This window comes from Bidens hawaiensis, unplaced genomic scaffold, assembly GCF_021521415.1.
Source record: "Bidens hawaiensis isolate Kalapana, Puna unplaced genomic scaffold, B.hawaiensis_p1.1 tig00008841_1, whole genome shotgun sequence".
Lineage (NCBI taxonomy): Eukaryota > Viridiplantae > Streptophyta > Magnoliopsida > Asterales > Asteraceae > Bidens > Bidens hawaiensis.
In genome coordinates, this window is record NW_027491637.1 from 506,910 (window position 1) to 531,191 (window position 24,282).

A 24,282-nucleotide genomic window follows, 5' to 3' on the forward strand; every position below is an offset into this window, starting at 1 on the left:
TAATAATTATATATGTTACAAAAATTTTATTATATAGATAAAAAAAATAATGCCGTTTAGGCTTGCAAACAATCTCATGTTAGATGAGTGAAGCAAGGGTTTGGATTCGTTTGTTTAACAAACAAAGACAACTTTTAAGGATTGAGCTCGTGTAAACTTGATTCGAACATTAATGATTCAATCTCGAATGGCTTAAAAGCTGTCTTTCTTTGTTTACACTCCCTAGGTCCATATGATGAGTGTAAAAATTTGTGCGAGCCCGTCTAACAAATGCATAAATACCGTATTATATAGGATCATTGCAATTTACACTACATTAACTTTTTTTTTATTATTTTTTTTACAAGTGCATTAAATACTTGTCTTTATTCATAAATACACAATATATCTACAAATTAAAACTTATTAATTGTAAAAATGGTTTTGTCTCATGTAAATGTACTATTCATCAATTGTACTTATTAAACTTTGGGTACAACACTATGAAGCATCCTTAAATAATACCGGTCTTTTTGCACTAACACGACATTTTTAGTGTAACTAAAAGAAGATGTCAAACATTTTGTGTAACTGATACTACATTTTTGTATATGACTAATCATAACTAATCAATGGTAGTTGTTACATACGTCTTTTGTAACCTGGCAACACATTTTTTTGATACGACATGTCATTAACTTCTTCACTTAGTAAAGTTTTCTTATTGACCAAAATAGTTAATACTAAGTAGCATTTTCGAAGTTATATTAAATATACTTTTCTCATACAATTAATTATGAGATATTAATGAGCATGTTCTCAAGAATTAGCCTTAGTTTTTTTTTTTTTTTTTGGTTTCTAAAATGTTTTTCAAATATTCAAATATGCATGTATTAACATGTTTTTCAAACGCATTAAAATGAGCATCATCCTCATTATTTCGCTTATAAACTAGAAATTTAGGTTTTAAAATGCAAATTGTAGCGTCATTCAAAATTTCTATTCGTTCATGCTTTAAAATTATGATCACTTGTCAAACTAAATCTATTAGGTATAGAATAAAAGCGCATTACATTATTAGTGACAGGATTAACCAAGCCATAACATAAACAAGCACTCAAGCTCAAAACCGAGAAATTGAATCAAACCAGAAGATGTTTTGCAGATCAACAACCCACCCAGCTCGTGTTAACCCATACTAAAAATGACACGTTTTAACACGTTACCCAATTCATGACCCCGCCCATTTTATCGCCTCGATTTCAGCTTATAAACCATACACGAGCACCAAACTTATCACAGGCAAAAAGCATAAATTTCCTAGTTCCAATACTGCCCTTAGGTTAAATCTGTGTCTGCAACATGTCTAATATAACAGAGATCAACATGTTCCAAATCCTGACCATACAACTAAAACTTGGAAGGTACCATAACGCCATAAGATTCAATGAATATCTCGAAATAAGAGAATCTAAAGTTCCACCCTACGAAGTTGGACAAGTGAGGATGTGTGACTTGAATTTCTCCAGCTCCTCAATAACCTCCTCTTGTGGCCTATAGATCAAATCAATCATCCTCCATATCTACACATTCACCCGCAAAAAAGAATAATCAAATAAGTACCCAATTATCATATAAAATCATCTTTAGAAAAATAAAGTAAAAACCATACCTGTAGGGTACCACCGCCACCAGTACTTTCACCATCATCAGATACACTAACAATCGTCCACGGATCATGCGAGTTCCAGTGAAAATCAACCACTTTATCCCTGCAATTGAAGGAAAACATATTATTTTCAACAAACTTATTGTTTTATTAAAATAAAAACTTTGTACCTGTGACCAGAGTGACGGAATAGCAAGCCTGGTGCAAATTTTGAAGCTGGGCCAGACCGCTCACCAATCTGGATATGAAAAAAAAACATGTTTAGAGAACGTGAAAATACAGTAGACAGATTTACCTTTTAAAGCAGTGAAAATATCTTGCATATTCACTCAGACAGCAGATAAAATATAATCATTTACTTATAACAACTTGTTTCACTATAAAAACGAACAAAAAAAACCAGAAAGTTGTGTCAAGATAATTCATAGTAATAATGTTTCTTTTTCAATTCGTTCATTAAGTGAAACAAACGATTACAAGTAACTGATTTTTTTTTTTTATGGAATGAGTAAATATGTTCCTCTTATTATTAAATAGCTTCTCACCTTATTGTGATCCCATATGTTCAAGACACCATCCTCAGCCGAACTTCCAAAGATGGATGATTTGTCTGGTGACCACTGAAATATATTATTTAACTCGATGAATAATGTGAATAAGTTAAATGATGATTATAATAATATAAAGTTTCCGAAATTTAAATGCCTGTACGCAAAGAACAGCAGCACTGTGATTAGTAAATATGTGGACAGGGGATCCAACCCCGTCAGAAGTAAGATTTCGACGGTCAAACAAGCGCACAGTGTTATCGGCTGACCTGTAAAAAAATAATAAAAAAAAAGATATTTTTTGAAGGCCAGGACCTAATTTATTGGATTAGTTTCACATGTATCTTTTTAAAGTTTAAACGTTTATATACACCCTCCTAATTTTATAATAGCATATTTGCTCTCTTCAACCCAATTCATACCAAATTAATAAAATTAGAGACTTGTAAGAATCCATTTCATTGAACGAACAGATAAGAAAACAAAATTATTACTGTAAATAATCTCTTTTCTGTTATGTCACGAAACAAATTATAAGTAACTGAAATTTAGTTATTAACTACAGGATAGAGTGATAGACAAATATGATATATACTGTTTTGAAAGGGTAACTATGATATCTTATAATTTATAAAGATGCATATGAAACTTTGAACTTTGAAGATGTTATACATGACATTTTCCTCTATTATTTATCCCATAACAAACATTTTTTTTATGATCTGATTAACCCAAAATTCATACAATAATCTTTAACGGGTGCTAATAAACGCTCCTAATGTGAAGCAAAATATAACATCTATGATTTACCCGGTCAAAATGAGATTTTCATCAATCGGGTTCCAATCAACGCAGTGAAGATCCGCATTATGAGCTTTCTCAACCTGCAAACAATCATAAAGTAATCTTACAACAAGATTTTATTAAACAAGAGTTCGGGTAACTAAACTATATTATCTTTTCTTATATAAATTTCAACTTTAGTTTTGTCTATATTCCAGACAGATGAGAAAAAGCAATCCTATAAATCATTAAGCACGCACAAACTAGCAGAACCCTCAGAAAAAGTATATGTAAAAATCACCTTGACTACTGGAGAAGTCCCGGTTCTAGCATCCCATAAAATAAGACAAGAATCATCACCAACACTACAGAACTCTTGAGCACTTCACAACACATATAACAATAATTAAACAAAATTCCAATTAGCATATTATAGCTGTCATAGCTATAGATAAAAGTGGCAAATTAGGCAGGTTGGGTAGCAGGTCAAACAGTTTGAGATACCTTGAAGGGCAGAATTGTACATCCTCGACAGTATCTTGATGTCCTTGATAGATACCTCTTGCTTGAATCTTTGGGATCTCAGTAGGTTTATCATCATTCCCACCAGAATCTGTTGCTAAAGTGGAGATGTGATCTTGAATGCTCCACAACACAACTGATTTATCCTTGCCTGCAACAAAGTCAATTATTAACTATTAAATAGAATGATTTTATAATATATCAGCATCAAACAGCATAAGCAATTGTTGCAGTGCATCACCTCCGGAGAGTACAAAGGGTTCACTTCGGCACATATCAAGAGCAAATTCTGCATTTTCTTGGTGACCAGTTAATATCTACATTTTAAAGAAACAAAATATCAACTTTCTGCTTTGAGAACTGAGTGAATACTAAATACAGTTATAAACATCCGCATTACTAAAAATATCTAGAATTTCACATAATAATAATGAAGCATGCAAAGAGACAAAGTTAGTAAAGTGGCTATTGGAACTGGACTGAACGAGTCAGCCCGGCCCGACTTGACCACTTTGAAATGTTACAACGACCTACCAGATCAGGGCGAGATTCTGTGGCCCCCAGGACAGCATGGCGATTGGGTTGAGCTTCAACATCCCAGATCAGAACCTGGTTTTGGAAGAAAAAAATGTAAATAATAAGATTATATCGATTTAACTATATACTGAAACCAACAAAAAAAACGAATCAAATGCATACATCAGGACTGTCGGTGTGTGTGGCTACAATTTTGCTGTTCTGAGGAAGCTCCCTGATGCGATTTACCTTCACAAATAAAAGTCAATGTCATATAAAATATAAGTTTATCAATTCATATTTTCAAAAATAACTAAACTGCAAGGATTATAATTACCTCTCCAGGATGAATAATGGTTTTAAACTTCTTCACAAACGGAGAGCGTGCTTCTTCATTGAACTACAACAGTACAACATCAGCCGTCGTTAGTCAAATAACTCACAAAAAACAAATATCAAAATTGTTGCAGGCTGCAAATTCATATTATTATGGCCTTACCTGTGCAATGTGTTCAGCAGCTGCAACTCGTGGTTTCACAATCTCACAATTCGCTATCACGAGTGTGTTTGGAACACTACCATCAGTCTGGAAAAAGAATCATAAAACATTTAAATATACAACACAGATTATTATTACCATAAAGGCTTTACAAACAACTTTCCGATCACTAAAGCTTTTGTAATAAGAAAAGGCTTCATTCACCTGTTCTGAAAGGTAGAGTCGTTGGCGGTTCTTGTAAGTAGCTTCCTCTATAAGCGGTCCCCATCTAGTAACACAACAATAGTAGCCAATGTGAGTAACATGCATTTTAATTTTAAAATGATTACTAATAATACAACCTATAATGTAGCTTCTGCACATTGAATAATATCCTTCTTTTTCCAAAAACCACAAATAATAAATCACTACATTTCTATTTCAGAAACAAAATTAGGCATAAACCACAGATATAAACAATTAGTCACAAAATATGCGAAATCTAGGTCATAAGTTAAGCTAATTTCCGTAACAAAACATACCGGAGCTGAACAAAACCCTAACAATGGAAGCTAAAGATGTAGGGTTTAAGAAACTGATAACGTATGCAGCATAGCTACTTAAATGTTATAAATAATGCTAAGTAAACATGGATTGAATAAGCAAATGCAGATACTAGACTAGTGTGTCTGTTTATATATTTGAACGATAAAATTGAATCTGTAAAATAAAATAAAAAAAAAACCCTAGGTAGAAGGTGTAGTGAGTAACCGGCATGAGAGAGATGGCCAGAGGAGGTTGTGATTAGCGAGCCAGTCGTAGAGAACGGGTACCAGAGACTTACGGTAATAACAATAAAGTTAAAAGCGTAAGCACGTTTGAAATAGTAATGACGTTTGTATAGATTATTACGATGAAAAAGCATTTTTAGAACGATGTGTAGCCGGATGGTAAACTCGCAGAGTGTGGCTGCGAATCAACGCAACATGTGTATCGTGGTGACGAACTGCCACGAATTCGGTCGGTATGATAGTAACAAATAAACGAAACAAATTGCAACGACAAATCGACGCGAATACGAGCGCTATGAACAGTACTGACACTAAGTCGAATACATAGAATTCGGTCTGTATTGACGACACTGACACTAAATCGTAAATATAAATTAGTAAGCCCAAAAAAAACAACATTAAAAACAGCTTATGTGACAATATCATAACACACCACGTGAAGCAATTAAAATACCCTCGACACCAACCAACCATAGATTTTAGTATTAAGTATAACACATTAGCAAACGAAAAGGCAAAAGTATTTATAATATCGTAATTATTTATCATTAACTAAGGTCTAATAGATATTGGTAGTAACATATTGGTTTTTCCTAATTATTTATCTTTGTTTTCACACTAATTAGTTTTAACTATAATATTGTTTTTCCTAATAACTTTTAATATTTAAGGTTTTTTAAAAAATATAAAAATGTAGTCTTTTTCAAGTTTTTTTGAACACATCGGTATAAACTTTATTAAAATTAGAGTTAGTAAAAAAGAATATTTTTAATATAGAATAAATACTAAGTATGCTTGATGAATATAAGTACTTTTTTATATTTTTTAAGTATATATATTGTTAATTTTCAAATAATTATTTTTTTATATTTCTAGCCAATTTTAATAAAAAAAAAACAATAATTATAAATCATATTTGCTTAAAAATAAAACCATAGGAAGACGATGTAATATGGAGTAAAATAATTAAACATAAGTAAGTTCGATCAACTTATTTTAACCACATAAATAGCATTTAAATTTTTCGATTTTCATACTTATATAGCCTGAGTTCAAACTTTGAACTATGAAGCCACATTTTGGTGCAACAATTTCTGATGTCTTTTGTTTTTTAACGGCTAACGACTTCTCCAAAGGACTACCAGCTAAATTCATAATATCGGGATACACTCGTCTTTCGATCCAGGGAAAACCCTCATTTAAGATCATCGCCCTTGAACACTCGCCCAAATGCCCGATAGTACGGTAAGATAAAACACGTTCAGTTTAAGGATCCAACTAATGAACGCTAACTACTCGCCTGATATCCCATAATCACTTGGTGCCGCAAAAGCTAAATGATAGGGACAAGAATGGAACCTCGGTCAAATGAAATACGAAGTCTCTCATTCATCACTCCAGCGCTAGCTCATTAACGTTACATTTTAAACTTTAAACTTTGAAGCCTCAATTTGGTGCAACAATTTCCAATGTCGGAAAAATAGAAAATAATCCTGTGTAAAATAAAATACAATACAAACACAAAAAATAATAGTAAAAAAAGTTAAAAAAATATAGATACCGCAGCTTTATCATGTAATGACTTTGCAATTATTCTCTTTTAATTACTTCTCCCAAAAGTAAATCTTTTATATCATCAGAAGAAGACCAGACCAGAGTCACGCACTCACGCCCACCTTTCAACAACTCTTAAAACACACGGGACTATTTTACCCCTGAGATCGCCTTCTTCCTTCCACCAACTTAAACATCAAATTGATCTTCAACTTCTTCTTCTCTTCTTCTTCATATGGGTAAGTTAGTCATTTTAATCGGATGTTCTTTGATTTCTTATCAGCAATTATATTATATTATCAAGTTTCCAAGTCAGAGCCCTATTGATTCAATTTAAACATTTAAATCTGATGTTATTGATATTATTATTATATACACATCACAACTTTATAATTAGTTATGATTCTAGTTCAATCTCGATGTTAATTAACGGTTTGTTGCTGCTGATTTACTCTAATTTTTAATTAGGTTTTTACTAAAGTTGATCTCAACTTAATTGGATCTGATTAAGTAAATATGAATTAAATTAAAATGATAAACTTTGGATAAACTGAATGTATATGGTTGTATCTATTTATAGTGATGCAAGTGATATCTTATTATTTTAGATAAAGAATCAGAATCGTGCTCGACGCACCTCATAGACGGAGATGGTACTTTCAATGCGGTTGGACTTGATAGTTTTATTAAGCAAGTCAAACTGGCTGAATGTGGACTTTCTTATGCTGTTGTTGCTATCATGGGCCCACAAAGCAGTGGTATGTATTTAGTATGTGTCTATGGGTTCACCGCGGTTGCATTATATGCGAAGTTTAGATGTTAATGTGTTTTTTTTTTTGCAGGGAAGAGCACACTTTTGAATAATCTTTTTTATACCAATTTCAAGGAAATGGATGCTTACAGAGGAAGGCATGTTTTGATTTGATCCTTTTATTGTACGTGTTATTGTTATTAGTTTTACTTTGCTTAAATTTTATTTCTTTTTATCAGGTCTCAAACTACCAAAGGTATTTGGATAGCAAGGTGTGCTGGTATTGAGCCATGCACCATTGTAATGGATCTCGAGGGTACCGATGGAAGAGAGCGAGGAGAGGTTATTATATATATATATTTTTTAATTTTGTTTTGTTATGAATAATGTTTGATCACTTTGATGTTAGTTAGTAAGATTTTTAATTTTGTAACCTTTTCAGGATGACACTGCATTCGAGAAACAAAGTGCACTTTTTGCACTTGCTGTTTCAGATATAGTGCTTATAAACATGTAAGTTTGCTAGTAACTCCAGATAATCTGTTACCAGTTTGAATTTTTTAGGGTTAATTGCACCAAATGTTACATAATATTACCATTTATCACTCTATGCATGTTACTCTCTACCATTTTCTCTAACATACTTAAATTTTCTTACTTTTTACCATTTTGACCTAATTTTTAATAGAAGCAAGTTGTGTTTCTGATAAATTTATGTTATACAGGTGGTGCCATGATATTGGGCGTGAACAGGCTGCAAATAAACCCCTTTTAAAAACCGTATTCCAGGTACATTATCTGTATCTACAATATATCTATTTCTCATTGTCCGTTTGTTAATCTTGTGGTTAATGTTTTTCAGGTTATGTTGCGGTTATTTAGTCCACGTAAAACAACTTTAATGTTTGTTATACGTGATAAAACGAGGGTGGGTTTTGTCTCTTGTACCTTGTGTTAGGGTAACATAATCTAGTGCAGATTTAATTTATATCTTTTTTGTTACTTACAGACACCTCTTGAAAACCTAGAGCCTGTTTTGAGGGAAGATATCCAGAAGGTATAATTTGTTTAATTTATCATGTGATCTAAAAACATAATGTGACCACACTATATATGATAATTGTTGTTTGTTGTTGTTTGATGTAGATATGGGATTCTGTTCCCAAGCCAGAAGCCCACAAACACACCCCACTGAGTGAATTCTTTAATGTAAGGACCTAGATATACATGTGTTATTTCAATCGGCTAATTAGAATAATGTTATGCCTATCTATCATATAATAACTTATTGTTTTGAGTCACCAGGTTCAAGTTGTTGCATTGTCTAGCTATGAAGAGAAAGAAGAACAATTTAAAGAGCAGGTATGCAAGAGATTAGTATTAAGTTCAATCTAGCCATCACGAGCATGTTGATGGTTTAATAATATTATTTTTAGTTATTTACTTATTATTTGGATTTTGAAGGTGGCAAATCTAAGGCAAAAATTCAACCAATCTATTGCACCTGGCGGTCTAGCTGGTGATAGGCGAGGGGTTGTTCCTGCTTCAGGTTTTTCCTTCAGTGCACAACAAATCTGGAAAGTTATTAAGGAGAATAAAGACCTTGATTTGCCAGCTCACAAGGTAATGGCTCTAGACCCTTCTCTAGTAAATCTTTACATGCTTTCTGGATTTGGATTTTTTATTTTTATTTTTTTTATCATGTAGGTTATGGTGGCAACCGTACGTTGTGAAGAAATCGCTAACGAGAAATATTCTTCCTTTGTTTCAAACGAGGTATACATAGTTTAGTAACTAAATAATCAAAACACATTCGTTTCTAGACATTTGAACTAAATTAAGTTTTGCAGGACTGGCTTGAATTAGAAGAGGCTGTGCAAAATCACCTTGTCCCAGGCTTTGGGAGGAAGCTTAGTTCACTGCTCAATAGTTGTTTATCCAGGTATTAATCATACCGTTTTTGCAACAAAACTTTTTTTTTTAAATCTTTGTTACCTAGTTTTCATGTATTATTTTATAATTTGTTTTCAGTTATGAGGATGAGGCTACTTACTTTGAAGATAGTGTTAGATCTGCAAAGGGAAAGCAATTGGAAGAGAAGTTGCTGCAAGTAATGTTTCTTGTTTATCTGACTTGTATTTATTTATCTATAGTTATGATTCTCATTTTTGTTGTTTTTTCTAATATTGTATTCAGCTTGTACAACCGGCCTACCAATTGATGCTGGAACATATACGATCTGAAACACTGAATAACTTCAAAAAAACACTTACTGATGCTCTGAGTGAACAAGGATTTGCAGTGGCTGCTCGTGATTGCACCACAAAGTTCACAAGACTGTTTGATGAACAGTGTCAAGGTATTAACTATTTGGTGTGATTTGTTTTATTTTCATAGTTAGATGCTCATAATATCTTTTTAAAATTCTACAGATGCCATTATCAAGCAAGCCAATTGGGACTCGGCTAAAGTAAAGGATAAATTTTCACGTGATTTAGAATCACATATTGCTGAAGTTCGAACAGCCAAATTATCTGAACTTACATCACTATATGAGGTAATAATATATTAAAACACATTTGTATTGAAGTCTTGTGATGTAGTTGTTGATCAGTTTATACATATTTCTTTAGTCAAAATTGAAAGAGGCGATATATGGTCCCATGGAAGCGCTTCTAGAAGGAGCTAATGATGACACCTGGCCTGCAATTAGAAAGCTTTTTAACCGTGAAACTGAAACAGCTGTCTCTGAGTTCTCTTTTGCACTTAATGGTTTTGAAATGGACGATGATGAAAAGGAAGATATGATTTTAAAATTGAAGAATTTTGCAAGAGGATTAGTTGAAGGGAAGACAAAAGAAGAAGCCGCCAAAGTTTTGTACCACATGAAAGAAAGGTAGCATATGCTTGAAGATACGTTTTTTTAGAACGACTAATAAACCCTAATAATAAAACACAACAACTATAATTAACAGATTTACATCCATATTCAACCATGACAACGATTCAATGCCACGAGTTTGGACTGGAAAGGAAGATATTCGAGCAATAACGAAAATGGCCCGGTCTTCTGTAAGAATCATTGCTTTGATAATATTGGATATTTTACCCTTTTGACACATGGATTATGGTCTGTTCATTTATGTTTTTCTTTTTAATATCTCAGTCTTTAAAGTTGCTCTCGGTGTTGGCTGCAATTCGTTTGGATGAAGAAACAGATGCAATTGGGGATACACTTGTCCTCGCATTAGTGGAGCCTAAGAAAGGCGCTAGTAAGAGTACCACTGACCCATTGGCATCTAGCACATGGGAAGAGGTATTGTGTGTGATTTATATGTGTTCCTTTTATCATAATTTTATGCATAATAATATTAATAATTATATAAATACACACAGGTTCCAGCTACAAAGACACTTATTACTCCTGTTCAATGTAAAGCATTGTGGTCTCAATTTCAAAGAGAAACCGAGTACACCATCACTCAAGCTATTGCTTCTCAGGTATGGGTTTATCATGTTGTTGACTAAAAACGGTGGATTGTTGACTTTGCTGGTTTTCAGGAAGCTAATAAGCGCAATAACAACTGGTTACCACCTCCATGGGCTATCGCTGCCATGGTGATTCTTGGATTCAATGAGTTCATGACTCTTTTGAGGTTATTTTTGTCTTTTTACGTTTCTTCACTTTCATATTTATCCAGAATTTACTTAATTTAGATTCAATTTTGCAGGAATCCTTTGTGGCTACTCTTTATATTTGTTATTTACTTGCTTTGTAAGGCGTTGTGGGTCCAGCTAGACATTTCTGGTGAATTCCGCAATGGCGCGGTAAGTTTAACTTCAAATAACTGTGCAGCATTGTTTACACTTTTCCTGATTAATGTTTCCGATGGGTGTCTCTGTCTGCATGTTACAGCTTCCAGGAATTCTTTCATTATCCACCAAGTTTCTTCCAACTGTCACAAATCTTCTTAGAAAACTAGCAGAAGAAGGTCAAGTTCCGGTCAACGCTGATGCACAAAGAAATAACTCAAATTCATCAAGAATTACTCAAGGGAATAACAGTGGGTTCTCATCAACTGCTTCGTCAGAGGTAACTATGGAAAATGAAGTGGAATATACAAGCCCCCCAAAATAAGACGATTAGCTTCACCAATAACGTTCTGCCTGTATCCATACGAAGCTTGTTTAATTTCCCGAGAAAAATGTGTCAAGATTGGTTTTGAACTTTGTGGTGTTCAAGAGGGTATAGAGTTTACTAGGAGCCGTCTTTTGTTGGCTCTGTCGAGTAGATTTTGATTTTGAATACTTGTGTTTTAGATGTCAAGATTAGAATGGTGTTGTATACGATGGATATAATATGATTTGTGCTCATGGTACGTGTACGGTGTACTGTTGTTTGTTTTGGATTTTGTCTGCAAAGCTGAAGGGTGTAATATTTATGGTCTTGGTGTGTGTACTCTTGCTCGTTAAGTTGTTTATCGGATTTTGTATACGATGCGTATAATATGATTATTGTTCTTGGTAGTTTACTAGTTCTTTCAGGTTTGTGTTGGATTTTGTATACAACGGACAAAAAATCACGGGTAGCAACCATGTAGGCAAAAATAGGTTGTATACTTGTATATAGCCATATAGGTCTATTTGGTGATCTCAAATGAGTCACAATTTCAGTCTAACACAAAAACTTGTCAACATATCAAAAACCAAGTGCCGTTGGCACCGCCTATGATTATTGTCTTTCCTACCTACTCGTCTCCAGTGCCGTTGGTCATGCCGTCGACACTCCACCACCACAACCGATGCCACTTCACCGCCACCCCACCACCACTAATCATCTCTTGTACTAGCTCAGAATCCTGTGTAAAATCATCAAATACCAAATTCTCATACCAGTTCCCACACTTCTACCACTGCTGCTCCTGACTCGTGCATCGCTTCTGCCGCCTTCACTGCCTACCACCACCAATGCCGCCTCTATGATTCTATCTCTGCCAGCATCATCGCCACCTCCACCAGCCAGCACCACCGCTGCCACCCTTGACAGTCAACACCATCTCATAGTCGTCCCCACAACCGTCGCAAGCCGCAACTACCACCATCGTTGCCTCTAGCCACTAAAAAATGAATCATGTGAACCTAATATAGTCTTTTAATTTCTTTCTAACACAAGAACATGCAAAGATGACTAAATATATAACAAATTCATTCTCTCTTAACAAACTCAAAAACTCTTAACATAAATATATATGATTGGCAAATCAAAATTAACTTTCAAATAATCAAACACATCTGCCTATATTATATTATGTCCTTATATAAAGAAATTAAATCTGTACAACAACCATCACCATTATTTTCACTCTTGAAACAAATTCTAAACTTCACATCTTTATAAATTCGAAGAAAACCCATGATCATGTTCATGTTCACTCGCGCTTCCTCTAGACAAGCCTCTTAACCGTTGCCAGAACCGCTTCTTCCTCCCCATTTTCAGAGGAGCCGAATTGGACACCCGTCTGAACGATTCAGACTCCAAAACCCCAACATTTTCAATCGGACTCCTCAAATCCGTAGCCGATAATCCCATGTTAGAATCATAACCACTCGTTTCATGAACCATCACTGCAAAGTCAAGATCTTCTTCACGACGGCTGCAACTTCTAGAAGGTGTCATTTCTCTTATTTCATCAAACTCATTGCATACAAGTTTCAGGGCTTGAACCACTTCACCCATGAACGGGCGGTGCGATACTTCTGGTTGCACACACATTGATGCTATGGCTGCAACTTTGAGTATGCTGTCAAATGGGATGTTTGAGTTTGTGATGTTTGGGTCGATTATTGACTCTAGCGCCTCCTTGTTTGTGAGCAGTGGTCGTGCCCATGTCACAAGATTTTCTTGGCCCGGTGGCTGCAATAGGTCCACAGGCTTTCTTCCAGTTAGAAGCTCGAGAAGAACCACCCCGTAGCTGTAAACATCACTTTTTACCAGAAGATGGCCCGTCATCGCGTATTCTGGTGCTAGGTAGCTGTATAAGTAGCATGAAAGAATGCTAAGGTTAGTCTAGGGACGTAAAAGAGCCGAGCCAAGCCAAGCCAAGCCAAGCCTAAGACTACTCCCATTGGCAATCTCATAATGAGATTGGTGTGTCCAAAGTTAAAAAAGAAATTGAAAAAAGAAAATAATGCAATCTAGGTTGGTGGAGCAAACCTAGATTGCAATCCAAACTAACCCCCGATAACTTAATTATTTAATTAACTTTTAATATTCTAACTAAAAAAATAATTAAATACACGATATTTCTCAAAAAAAATTATGAAAATTCCAATATAAATTTTATTAAAAACGGACTTCGTTAAAAAACATTTTTTTTAAGTTGGGATGGGTTGTGAATGTGTATAAAAGATTGGGATGAGTTAAATTATGTAGATTGGAGAGAGAAATTAATTTTATAATGTAAGATTGAGATTGTGAGATTGCCAATGGGAGTAGTCTAAGCTCGTGTAAGCTCGAGCTCGGCCCATTTAACTTATGAGAGCTCGAGCTTGAGATAGACTCGTTTCAAGCTCTATTTCTAAAGCTTGAGGCTTGAGCTTGCCTCGTAAGCAGTTTTTCAGGCTCTAGCTCAGCTCGATTCATTTATTATTTAATTAATTCATATACTTTATAATTATTTTATATAAACAAAATTTAAAATCTAACAGCATAATAATTAAAAAAAACTTCATATGTTCTATTTTTTAAATCTGCCATTTATATGAATTAGTTTTCTTTATCACAAATTTATACATACTACTAAATATTATAAACAGATATACTTAATATATCAAATAAAAATTACATAAACAATAAGCTTGTTTAGGCTCGCGAGCCGGCAACTTAATAAGTGAAGCACTGGCTCTAGATCATTTATTAACCAAACTTATTTCAGACTTGAGCTTGCGTTCAAGTTTGTTTAAGCTCGGCTAATTTCTAGCTTTTAGCATGCCGATCTAGAGTAGTTCACGAACAGCTTGGCTTGTATACACCCATTCTCAAAAATAATATTTTTTTCTAGTGTGTTTTTTGGTGAAACAACACACAGTAAAGTTTAGCTACCAAATGGGCTGAGAATCGTACCCGAAAGTTCCCATTACATGAGTTGAAATGTGTTTATGATCATCTATTGCCGTTCTAGCCAACCCAAAATCAGAAACTTTAGGTGTGAAATCATTTTCAAGTAAAATATTACTCGACTTGAAGTCACGATGAATGACCCGTGGACTCGAATCTTCATGTAAATAAGCTAAACCACGCGCTGCTCCTAGAGCAATCTTCATCCTTGCATACCAGTCCAGAGGCACCATCTTATCAGCTCCTGCAACAAAGTTCCACAAACCCCAAATTATTAAAATCAAGTTAGGGGTGTAAACGAGCTGAGCCGGGCCCAAGCTCGACTAGGCTCAACCTTTGCTTGTTTTGACTTACAAGAGCTTCGAGCTATTTTTCTAAAGCTCGAGCTCGGTTAGTGAATTTTTTTTCAAGCTTGGGCTTGGCTTGTTTATTATTTATTAATTAATTTATATACATTTTTTTATTAAGTATATATTTTGAGAAACACCTTAAACGAGCCTAAGCTCGTCTCGAGCTCATGTAGTACCTTAAACGAGCTTTATTTGAGGCTCGGGCTCGGCTCGATAACTAAACAAGCTTTATTTGCGAGCCCAAGCTTGAAAAAGCTCGGCTCATTTCGAGCTTTTAATCGATCCGAGCTCGAGTAGCTTGCAAACAATGCAGCTCATTTCGTTGATTCAACCTCCTATTTCACTAACCGAATCATAAACCTAACTTACCATGTAAATGTGATTCAACACTTCCATTCGGAACAAGCTCATAAACCAGACACCGGAAATGATCTTCGGTGCAAATTCCGAACAACTTCACCAAATTCCGATGATGAAGCCGACTCAGCATCTCGACTTCCGCCAAAAACTCACGGCTCCCCTGCCGATCATCTCGTTTAAGCACTTTCACAGCCACTTTCCGGTTATCCTCAAGCACGCCACTATAAACGATACCGAATCCACCTTCTCCGAGTATCATACGCGTATCGAAGTTACACGTGGCTCGTTCAATCTCACTCAAGCTATAGATCTTAGCGGTTCCAGTGTACGCCGCTAAACTCGAGCTAAACGACATCGTTTCTGAGCCTTTTCGGCTTCCGATTATCAACGAATCTCCGTTGCCTAACGGTTTCCGTTGGCGGTTATTTTCCGATTGTGAACAGCATCCGCATTTTAATAACAGAAGCCAAACGGCTCCAATTAGAACAACGGCGGATGTGACGGAGGATATAATAACCACTGCGATAATGCTTCTGTTCGGATTATTATTATTATTATCTCTTCTGTTTGTAGGTATGTTCGCTCCGAAAGGCTTTGACGGTAATCCTTTAGTTCCGTTTGCAGATTCCGGTTGGTCGACTGTTACGTCGGAATTTGACGGAATCGATGGCGGAGACGGTGGAAGCCCTGAGTTTAGATCAAATTACACAATTAGGTTTTCAAGTTCTGCAAATTTGCAGCCGAACCGGAGCTCGACTTACGACGGCGTGAGCTCGAGCTTGGCTTACGAGTCATTTTTACAAGCTCGAGCTAGGCTCGTGTATTTTTTATAAATTAATTATTTATTTGTATATATTTAGAGAAACCTTAAATGTGCCTAAGTTCGAGTCGAGCTCGTGTACAGTACCTTAAACGAGCCAGAGCTCGACTTGAACTCAATTGTGCCATGTGAAATTAATAAATAGAAGTCGAAAACAACTAAAATTTAAAACTAATTTACACGATTAGGTTTTCAAGTTCTACTAATTTGCAGATAGTGAGTTGTGTGCTTTGGGAGATTATTTGTATATATTTTGATAAACCTTAAATGAGCCTACGTTCGAGTTGAGCTCGTGTGCAGTTCCTTAAACGAGCCAAAACTTGACTCAAACTCGATTGTGTGGTGTGAAATTAATATACTGAAGTCAAAAACAGCTAAAAATTAAAAATTAATTTACACAGTTAGGTTTGACTTGATTAAAGTCAACATAATGACAGTATGAAACATATGAAATTATTAAAACCTGGATATTGAACGTGTACGACTTCATATGCTTCAAATCGAGAGGCGCTGATGAGCACTTGTTTCTTCCAGAACTTTTGGTAGATCGAATACGCAGTGAAGAAATCAAAATTTTGTTTTAGGGGTACTAGATTGACAAGAACGATGGTTTCGTCGAGCTGGTCACCGGCAGCATTGGCACCCATGATTCGAGCTTGAGAGGCATTGAGTGAGAGACTGGTGGCGATTTCCTTAGCGAGTTCGGAGACCAATGGGAAGAATGTGTATGGAGAAATCATGAGGCGTAGCTTGACTTCGATTGGCCATACACAAGCACAAGGTGATCCTGCTGGTGTGTATGTTAGTGGCTGTGTGCATGTCACTGTTGCACAATCTACAAGTAAAAGTTGGAGTTAAGAGTGTGTTAGACCATATAACATTACTAAAGCCTGGATTGGGTTAATGCTCGTTTAACGGGTTGGGTTGACCCCCCGCTAACATATTTTTGATCCTCCAAATGATATAAATTGGATGGACCGCAAACAGGTTAGGTTGGGTTGGATTGGATTGACCCTTCAAACAGATTTTAATCCAGCCAAATTTAGATCGGCTCGTTATAGATAATATAGACAAAATTTCATAAAATAGCAAAGTACTTGCATTTTTGTTCTGTTTTGGTTATTGTACAATATGTACTTACTTTACTTAATGTTTAGTCATTAAAATTATAGTTATGTTCATTGTGATCATTAAAAGTATTTTTAATGGCTAAAATGGAACAAAAACATGCTTTTATGACCCTATCTAAACAAAACTAGCACATTGCTATTTTATGCAATTTGCCTTAAAAACATAAACAAAACCTGGACCAATATATAAGTAAATAAGTTCAAGTAAGTTTTACCTTCATTAGGAGGCAGAGGTGGTAACGCGAAAGCTGAAGTGGGTGGAGAGTTCTTGTTTAATGATGAGCTTGATGGGGATATTGCAGGTCCTTAAACATTATAAAATAATTATTAATCATTGTATTATTATGATATAACAATAGTAATGTTGTTTAAATGGCAAAAAAAGATCAAAGCTTTAATAATCTTGATTACCAAATCTGCTTGTTGGATCAAAGGGTGTTGGTGCAGGACCTGTTTAAGATAAAAAAGATTGAAGCTTTTAGAAATCTTAATGTCAAATGGCTAGTTATCAGAATGTTTTTAGTACCAAAACTGACCTTGCGGGATGTAAGTTGGTGGTTGAACCAGATACGATGGTGCAGGGGCCAAATGGTTAGGTTTTGACCTTCCATGATGGTATCTATGATACGAGATGCTAGAAAAAGGCCTAAATCCTCGCTTGATCCATTTTGTTGCATGACTCTTCGAGGGAGAGTGTTTGACATAGTGATCAGGAGCTAAAGCTCGGTCACTAGTGGGGGTTGATGCCCGCGAAACACCATGATCTGTAGAAAGTTTGACTTTTAAGGTCAAGTGAGTTATTTTCAGGGTTCAAAATATAGATTTATATATGTATATAACAAAAAAGAATGTAATATGTTAATTTACAAAGATTTGGACCTTCATTACAATCATGTCAGTTTGGCATGAGAAAAATGACTAGTTTGACTATTCTAGTCAAATTAATTTTATTATGTAACATTGACCTCACATTCACAGAACAAACCAATACCAGAAAAAATGTCTACTTTCGATTTTAATATCTCAAAAACTAACATCTTCATTATAATCTTCATTATAATTTTGCATAAATGGTTATCATTTTCCCCAAAAATAAAACTATTCTTGTCAAATTTTGATCCGAATACGTCATATCCCAATCAAAAAGTCCAGCTTGCATATATTTATAGATGAACACTAAAATTAGATATTAAAACCAGGATACATTGTGTTCACCGATATTATACAAATCAATTAATCAAATTGTCCAGAAATCAACAATCAATAATATCAAGAATCTTGGTGTAATTAGAAACAAAAAATGAATCTTGATTTGATCCCAAATCACAGTTTCACAAAAATCTAACTGTGATGAACTCTAGAACATATAAAGAATCAAACTTTCTTCAAGAAACTAAATCTATGAACACAAAAACCAACTTACCAGCAGATCCAAGAGCCAAAGAACCACCACCGACACACAAAATCAAGAATGTGATCAACCTGAGAATCACTAGCAACCCCATCAGCAAGCAAGATGAACATGCCAAAGGGCTTTAATATTTGATCACCAAACAACCAAGAGTTGCATCAGCCACTTGTACTGTACCACCCATAGCTTCTTCTACTTACAAGAAGCAGGGGTGGAATGGCAGAGTTGTCTACCAGATGTCAAAAAGCTCCAAACTTTGCAGACTAACTAACTAGAGTATACTATTACTATTAATAGAATGGTGATGTCTTTATATTATTATATATCTACAAAAATTGAAAATTTAAGAATCAAAAATACTAAAAATCAAGAAGATTTAAATACCCTCTTGCCCAAAAAGCAAAATGGAATTATGGGCTTATTTCTTTAGTGGTAAAGAAGTGGTAGTATGAGTGATGAATTGATGAGAGAGAAAGTGCTGGTGTGAGTTATTAGGCTGAGGGGTGTGGGGGTTCTAATGGGGGCTTTAGTGGGGGCTCCAGCCAATAATATTATGACGTGTGGCAGAGAGAGAAACTGGATAAGGGGGTTGTTGGAGCCCTGGCCCCTGGTGTGGAGGGGCTCCAACAGGGGCTCCAGCGAAATTTTTTTTTTTTATTTTTTAATAAATATATTCAAACAACGTATTATTAAAAAAACTTATAAAATAATGCCTAATTAAAGTATCGTTAGCACCCGATCGATCACGATCACGAGGTGGTGCTCTAACCCTCGGGACTCGAGGTTGATGGGCTTGATTTTGCAAGAGATCGACCACGGTTGCGGTCAAAACTCCCCCTACATGAAGAAGCAAATCATCCTCTTCGGAGGAGTCGGAATCAGACGAGTACCACGACATTTTTTTTAAAAAAAGTTGAGAAGATGAATTGATTTTGGGTGAAGATTTGAAGTTGTGGTATAAAAATGGGATGAAATGGGGTATTATATAGGGAAAAAACGTTTTTTGTAATTAAATAAGAGCCAACGGCTCTTTGAAACACTACCAACGGCTCTTTGTCCCTTCCCAAGGCCACTTTATGCCCTCCTCTGCCGCTAACCCCATCACGCCTGCTTTGTTTTTCGTGCTCGCGCCCCGCTAGCGCCTGGTGGTGTGGTGGTCGCGCCTGGGGGCGCGAGCGGAGGGGCTCTAGCGCCCCCGTTGAAGCCCCACACCCCTCAGCCTTAGATATTGATTTTTTTGGGTCATTTTAAATGGCCAACAAGGATGTTATTGATTCCTTGTGTGGGTGTCAGTTGAAATCTAGAAAAAGATGTTAGGTTTTTCTTATTGGATTAGTCTTTCATTACATTTTTTTATTAGATTTATTTTGACTTTTTGTTTGATAAGAATCCCATTTGATTTATTTTAATTTTATTTATTTGTTTGTTTGTTTGAAGATTCACATTACCCATTTACTCTAGCTTTGAAAAAGCTGGTTTCTTTAGCTTTTTTTTCTTCTTTCTTTATTGCCTTTCTCTTTATTGTGATTTTGATGGATGTGTAACTAATTTTTAATTTTATTTTAGTTAGTCGTATAGCTATACAATAGATGGTAAATCTGGAACATTTTTATTGGGAGTTAGAACTTTAAAGACGAAAATGATTGAGGGGCCTTTATTTATAGTTGTTAAGGGGTGTAACATCATGATAAGTAACATATAACTTCTTATTTAATATAAAACATTTTAAAAATTATTAAGTATTAAAGTAACTGAATTTGTTAAACCATATGCACTTGTTAAAGAAAAACAAGTTAAAGTAACAATTAATTTATAAACTCTAATTTAACGACTAAACAATGAAATTGTCAAGTAAGAAATAAGCTGAGCCACACCACCCATACAATTGAACACCCAGCTCACCTGATCAATAAACACCCAATACTAATTCAAACAGCAAACCTTCACCAATCCTCCCATGTTAACCCGGTTGATCTCGAACGATTTTTGATCCACAAAGGCCAAGCACTTTAATTTCTTCAACCAACTTTGACAATCGAACTGGAACACCATTAAATATCAACACATTTCTAGCCTTCCAAATGCACCAAACCGGGATTAAGCAAATAACTTGAAATTTGAAATGTTTTGGTCTTCCATTTAGAGAACTTGAAAAACTTATGCAAATCGAGCACATCCAACAATTGAAAAATACATAAAATATCAATCATGCCTAAGAGATCGAGCAAAGCCACATGAAATAAACACGTGTTTAACCGTTTTTTTACATATATGTGATATGCTTGTGCTAGCAACTAAAGTTTATCACTTAATTTACATGTACATTTTGTTAATTAGCTTTATGAATTTGATTTATCAAATTTGACAAAAATAAAAAATATATATGCTGATTATTTTATAATACCGATTATTAATTTATTTTGACACTTTTCGTTTTTATGATTCATCATTGTATAAGGACTATCTCATCGAGTATTTAGGGAAACCAACACCTCACCCCCTGAGATATTGAATGTGAAACTGGTTTATAATAAACATACAATACATGTTTATTCAACTAGTCACGTCGAAAAATTTCAATCACTAAAGGGAATCCAATGTGATAAAATTTTAATTTTTTATTAATATCAATAAATAAATCTGATTTTTGTATGTATAGATTATTTAAGAAAAACATGAAGATAGAATGTATTTTACTGTCTTAAAACTTTTTTTACAATACTAAAGTATTCTATAATTGATTATTTGATAAATACTTTATAAAAGTGATATACTTGTCTTCCAAATCAAGTTTCCACATAGATAACAGATAAGGTATGGAAATTTAGAACAGCTGTTGTAAAAAAATGAAAAATAAAAACAAGAAGAAAAGGAGAATGCATACCAAAAAATAATAATGATTAAACAATAAGTTATGACGTTAATGTTCTTTTTTTCAGAGTATCATAGAATAAGTTTACATGATTATATATAGAGATAAAAGATCAAATACAATAATCCCTAATCATACATTACGTACGCGAGTTCCTACATTGTTGATTTCAAAATCACGCGATGGCAATATTGTAAATTTCATCAACTATGATCCACTGCTCCCGTCGATTCCGTCCGCCTTCACTATCACCGTTCATCAATTCTTCACCGTCTAACGATTGTATTCACCGTCGCGACCATCGACGTTACCGTCGTGAACACCATCTTTCTCCGTCACGAGTTGTTCACAGGTTAGTTTATCAAATTGATCAATTGAAATTGAAATTGATGAACTAATTGATCAATTAAACTTTGAAATTGATCCAATTAATCATCAATTTGAAGTTTCAGTTATCAATTTTGAGTTTGAGTTCTGGGTTTTAACATTGAACGTATTAACATTAACCTAAAACGTATAAACTTTTTGTACTGAACTTTTAAAGTTTAATTGATTTATGTCCTGAACGTTTAAACAGAACGTATAATACGTTTAAACAGAACGTATAAAGTTTTTGTATAGAACTTCTAAAGTTTTTTGTATAGAACTTCTAAACCTTTTGTTAGAATTTCTAAAGTTTTGGTACAGAACATCTAAACTTGAACGTTTAAAGGTGTTCGTTTTGGTCAGAACGTTTAAATTTGTAGTTTTGATCAGAACGTATTAGTTAAACGTTTAAACTTTTTGTTCATTTTTTGTCCGAACGTTTAAACTTTTTCTTCATTTTGGTCTAAACTTTTTACTTTAGAAGTTCTAGACAAAAAAATTAGAAGTTCTGTACAAAAAGTCCAGAACGTTTAAAGTTTTTGTGCAGAACGTTTAAACATGAACCCTAATCATAGCTCAATTAAGTGTATTATTATACAATTTCATAATCGACTGATGATTCTAAAGCCTCCTACACATCAATTCTATTGATTAATTCATCAATTTTTGATCAATTTGAAGATTTTTAATGTTCAGTGACGTTCTTTTCAATTTGGGTTTTGACTTTTGAGATTTCATACTGTAAGTTGTGATTAGAGTTTAGAAATTGGATGAGATAGATTAAAGAGTTATGAATTTGGATCGGAATCGATTTTAAATCGATGAATTTGATCGCGAACTACTGTTTGGGTTATTTACCAAATTGCCACCGCGTGAAATTGAAATCGATGACCAACAGTGTCGCGTACGTAATGTACGATAAATCATTATTGTACAATAACTCACCTCTATATATATATAACAATTCCTCTGGTTTTGTTGTTTTTATATTCATATTAATTTTCCAAATATTTTTGTCATTTAAATTTCGTAACTTAATTTCTTATTTGTTTTATGTCTGTTACTATTAAATAGCGTTACTTAGTTGGCCGTATAAAAAAAATAATAAATAAATAAATAAATATTAATATTTTGAGGAAGGCGTCCCATCACTGTAGTGGTCATGAATGGGTTGCTTTGTTTTGGAATGACTTTGACGGACACTGTCAAACATTCAAACCCCTTCACTCTTCTTTTTAACTATTGTCGGTGGATGTAAATGTTCTTTAAGCGCAATTGATATTGTAAAAATAATACAATATTTGTTCATTTCTTGTTTTAAATTTTTTTTTGCCTTTATGTAAAACCATAACCAATGCATCTTCTACGTAGCGTTCCACAATCGCTTGAGCGTAGAAAGTGTAGACCATACGCCATAGGTCATCCCCCCCTAATTGAGGAATAAGTAACTCTGATACAGGACATAACGCATATACTCATCGGTAAGTAGAGGCTGCCGTAATTGACTAGATAATGATGGGGACAAGTTTTAGGATTGGCGGCATAACAGGTTGAGGAAGAGGCTATCCTAGTGGACTGTGTGTGTGTGTGGTTGGGGGGGTTCCTCGCGTCACGCCAGGTTGTGACAGGAGTTAAAATGGCTCTCGCTATTATCAATATCAACAAAAATAAACAAAGTAGGAAACGAGAGCCAAAGTAAACCCATAAATAAGACCGGCACTTGAATAAAGAAAATGCTCATGTCAACAGTAAGGAAAGAAGGATACATCTAAGATCATGTTGTAATCTCACGAAAAACGAATCCATATTGAAGCCACCCCATGGAAAGCACGAAGTGGAGCGAAGTAAAGTCTTCAACAATACTGAAGGGCAATCCAATTCCGTTGGAGCAATTATGAGGAATAGCCATTCTAAAACATCTTTAGAACTCGTCCATTCCCCCATTTTTGCTAGTATAAAAAATATAAATCTCATAATTCAAATGAATTTATCCTAACCAAGCCTTCTCCTTGTTCACATCAGGGGTTAGGGGCTCTGGGACTTAAACCCTTGTTCTTTCCACGACCCCCTAGAAAGCAAACTTTTCTCCTCTCTTTACTACGAGATTGATGCTTCGCTACTTTTCTACTATACATCTACGCTACGATCTTTATTCTCTTATGAAATTTCTAGTGATGTTACACTTCACTTCATTGCACTACACTCCACTCTCCATTCTTGTTGAAGCCTCTTGCTATCCGGGTTCCACGACATTAAGAAGTTCAT

The 24,282-nt window shown here is 34.7% G+C and overlaps 3 protein-coding genes across 4 annotated transcripts; 1 reads left to right on the plus strand and 2 right to left on the minus strand.

The window, feature by feature from the left end:
- Positions 1–1,114: 1,114 nt before the first annotated feature.
- On the minus strand, positions 1,115–6,441 carry LOC143530124 (WD-40 repeat-containing protein MSI4-like). Its single transcript, XM_077025749.1, has 16 exons — positions 6,352–6,441; positions 5,267–5,334; positions 4,721–4,784; positions 4,517–4,603; positions 4,355–4,417; positions 4,201–4,266; positions 4,036–4,110; positions 3,743–3,818; positions 3,484–3,652; positions 3,281–3,362; positions 3,007–3,080; positions 2,354–2,465; positions 2,194–2,268; positions 1,819–1,886; positions 1,652–1,751; positions 1,115–1,562 (listed from the first exon to the last, which is right to left on the minus strand). The coding sequence occupies exons 1-16, from the start codon at positions 6,439–6,441 to the stop codon at positions 1,464–1,466; spliced, it is 1,368 nt and encodes a 455-aa protein (XP_076881864.1). The 3' UTR covers positions 1,115–1,463.
- Positions 6,442–7,429: 988 nt separating this feature from the next.
- Positions 7,430–11,971, plus strand: LOC143530099 (protein ROOT HAIR DEFECTIVE 3-like). Its single transcript, XM_077025726.1, has 22 exons — positions 7,430–7,598; positions 7,683–7,749; positions 7,831–7,933; positions 8,034–8,104; positions 8,317–8,380; positions 8,454–8,519; positions 8,601–8,648; positions 8,738–8,800; positions 8,897–8,953; positions 9,056–9,214; positions 9,299–9,367; positions 9,442–9,533; positions 9,623–9,701; positions 9,788–9,950; positions 10,024–10,148; positions 10,225–10,487; positions 10,567–10,663; positions 10,758–10,907; positions 10,988–11,092; positions 11,153–11,247; positions 11,323–11,419; positions 11,508–11,971. The coding sequence occupies exons 1-22, from the start codon at positions 7,580–7,582 to the stop codon at positions 11,727–11,729; spliced, it is 2,274 nt and encodes a 757-aa protein (XP_076881841.1). The 5' UTR covers positions 7,430–7,579; the 3' UTR covers positions 11,730–11,971.
- An 889-nt stretch (positions 11,972–12,860) lies between these two features.
- LOC143530100 (receptor-like serine/threonine-protein kinase ALE2) lies at positions 12,861–19,104 on the minus strand. Of its 2 annotated transcripts, none has more exons than XM_077025727.1 (8): positions 18,792–19,104; positions 17,905–18,147; positions 17,780–17,818; positions 17,584–17,673; positions 16,702–17,073; positions 15,428–16,105; positions 14,715–14,952; positions 12,861–13,623 (listed from the first exon to the last, which is right to left on the minus strand). In XM_077025727.1, exons 1-8 carry the CDS (start codon positions 18,871–18,873, stop codon positions 12,984–12,986), a joined length of 2,382 nt encoding a protein of 793 aa, XP_076881842.1. In that variant the 5' UTR covers positions 18,874–19,104; the 3' UTR covers positions 12,861–12,983. The 2 variants fall into 2 exon arrangements, with proteins under 2 accessions (XP_076881842.1, XP_076881843.1); XM_077025728.1 differs by having other exon boundaries at positions 12,862–13,623; positions 17,905–18,132.
- Positions 19,105–24,282: the final 5,178 nt, after the last annotated feature.

What these genes read in the sequence shown, in the direction of transcription:
- LOC143530124 (XM_077025749.1), bottom strand. Translation starts at nt 6,441, where the DNA reads ATGAATTTAGCTGGTAGTCCTTTGGAGAAGTCGTTAGCCGTTAAAAAA. An exon ending in CTGCTGAACACATTGCACAG is followed by an intron (nt 4,418 to 4,516) that starts GTAAGGCCATAA and finishes GTACTGTTGTAG; the next exon opens with TTCAATGAAGAAGCACGCTC. An exon ending in ACCCTTTGTACTCTCCGGAG is followed by an intron (nt 3,653 to 3,742) that starts GTGATGCACTGC and finishes ACTTTGTTGCAG; the next exon opens with GCAAGGATAAATCAGTTGTG.
- LOC143530099 (XM_077025726.1), top strand. An exon ending in TGAGGGAAGATATCCAGAAG is followed by an intron (nt 8,649 to 8,737) that starts GTATAATTTGTT and finishes TGTTTGATGTAG; the next exon opens with ATATGGGATTCTGTTCCCAA. An exon ending in CTCAAGCTATTGCTTCTCAG is followed by an intron (nt 11,093 to 11,152) that starts GTATGGGTTTAT and finishes GCTGGTTTTCAG; the next exon opens with GAAGCTAATAAGCGCAATAA.
- LOC143530100 (XM_077025727.1), bottom strand. Translation starts at nt 18,873, where the DNA reads ATGGGGTTGCTAGTGATTCTCAGGTTGATCACATTCTTGATTTTGTGT. An exon ending in TTTGGCTCTTGGATCTGCTG is followed by an intron (nt 18,148 to 18,791) that starts GTAAGTTGGTTT and finishes TGACCTTAAAAG; the next exon opens with TCAAACTTTCTACAGATCAT. An exon ending in CGTACACGTTCAATATCCAG is followed by an intron (nt 16,106 to 16,701) that starts GTTTTAATAATT and finishes ATCTAAACTCAG; the next exon opens with GGCTTCCACCGTCTCCGCCA.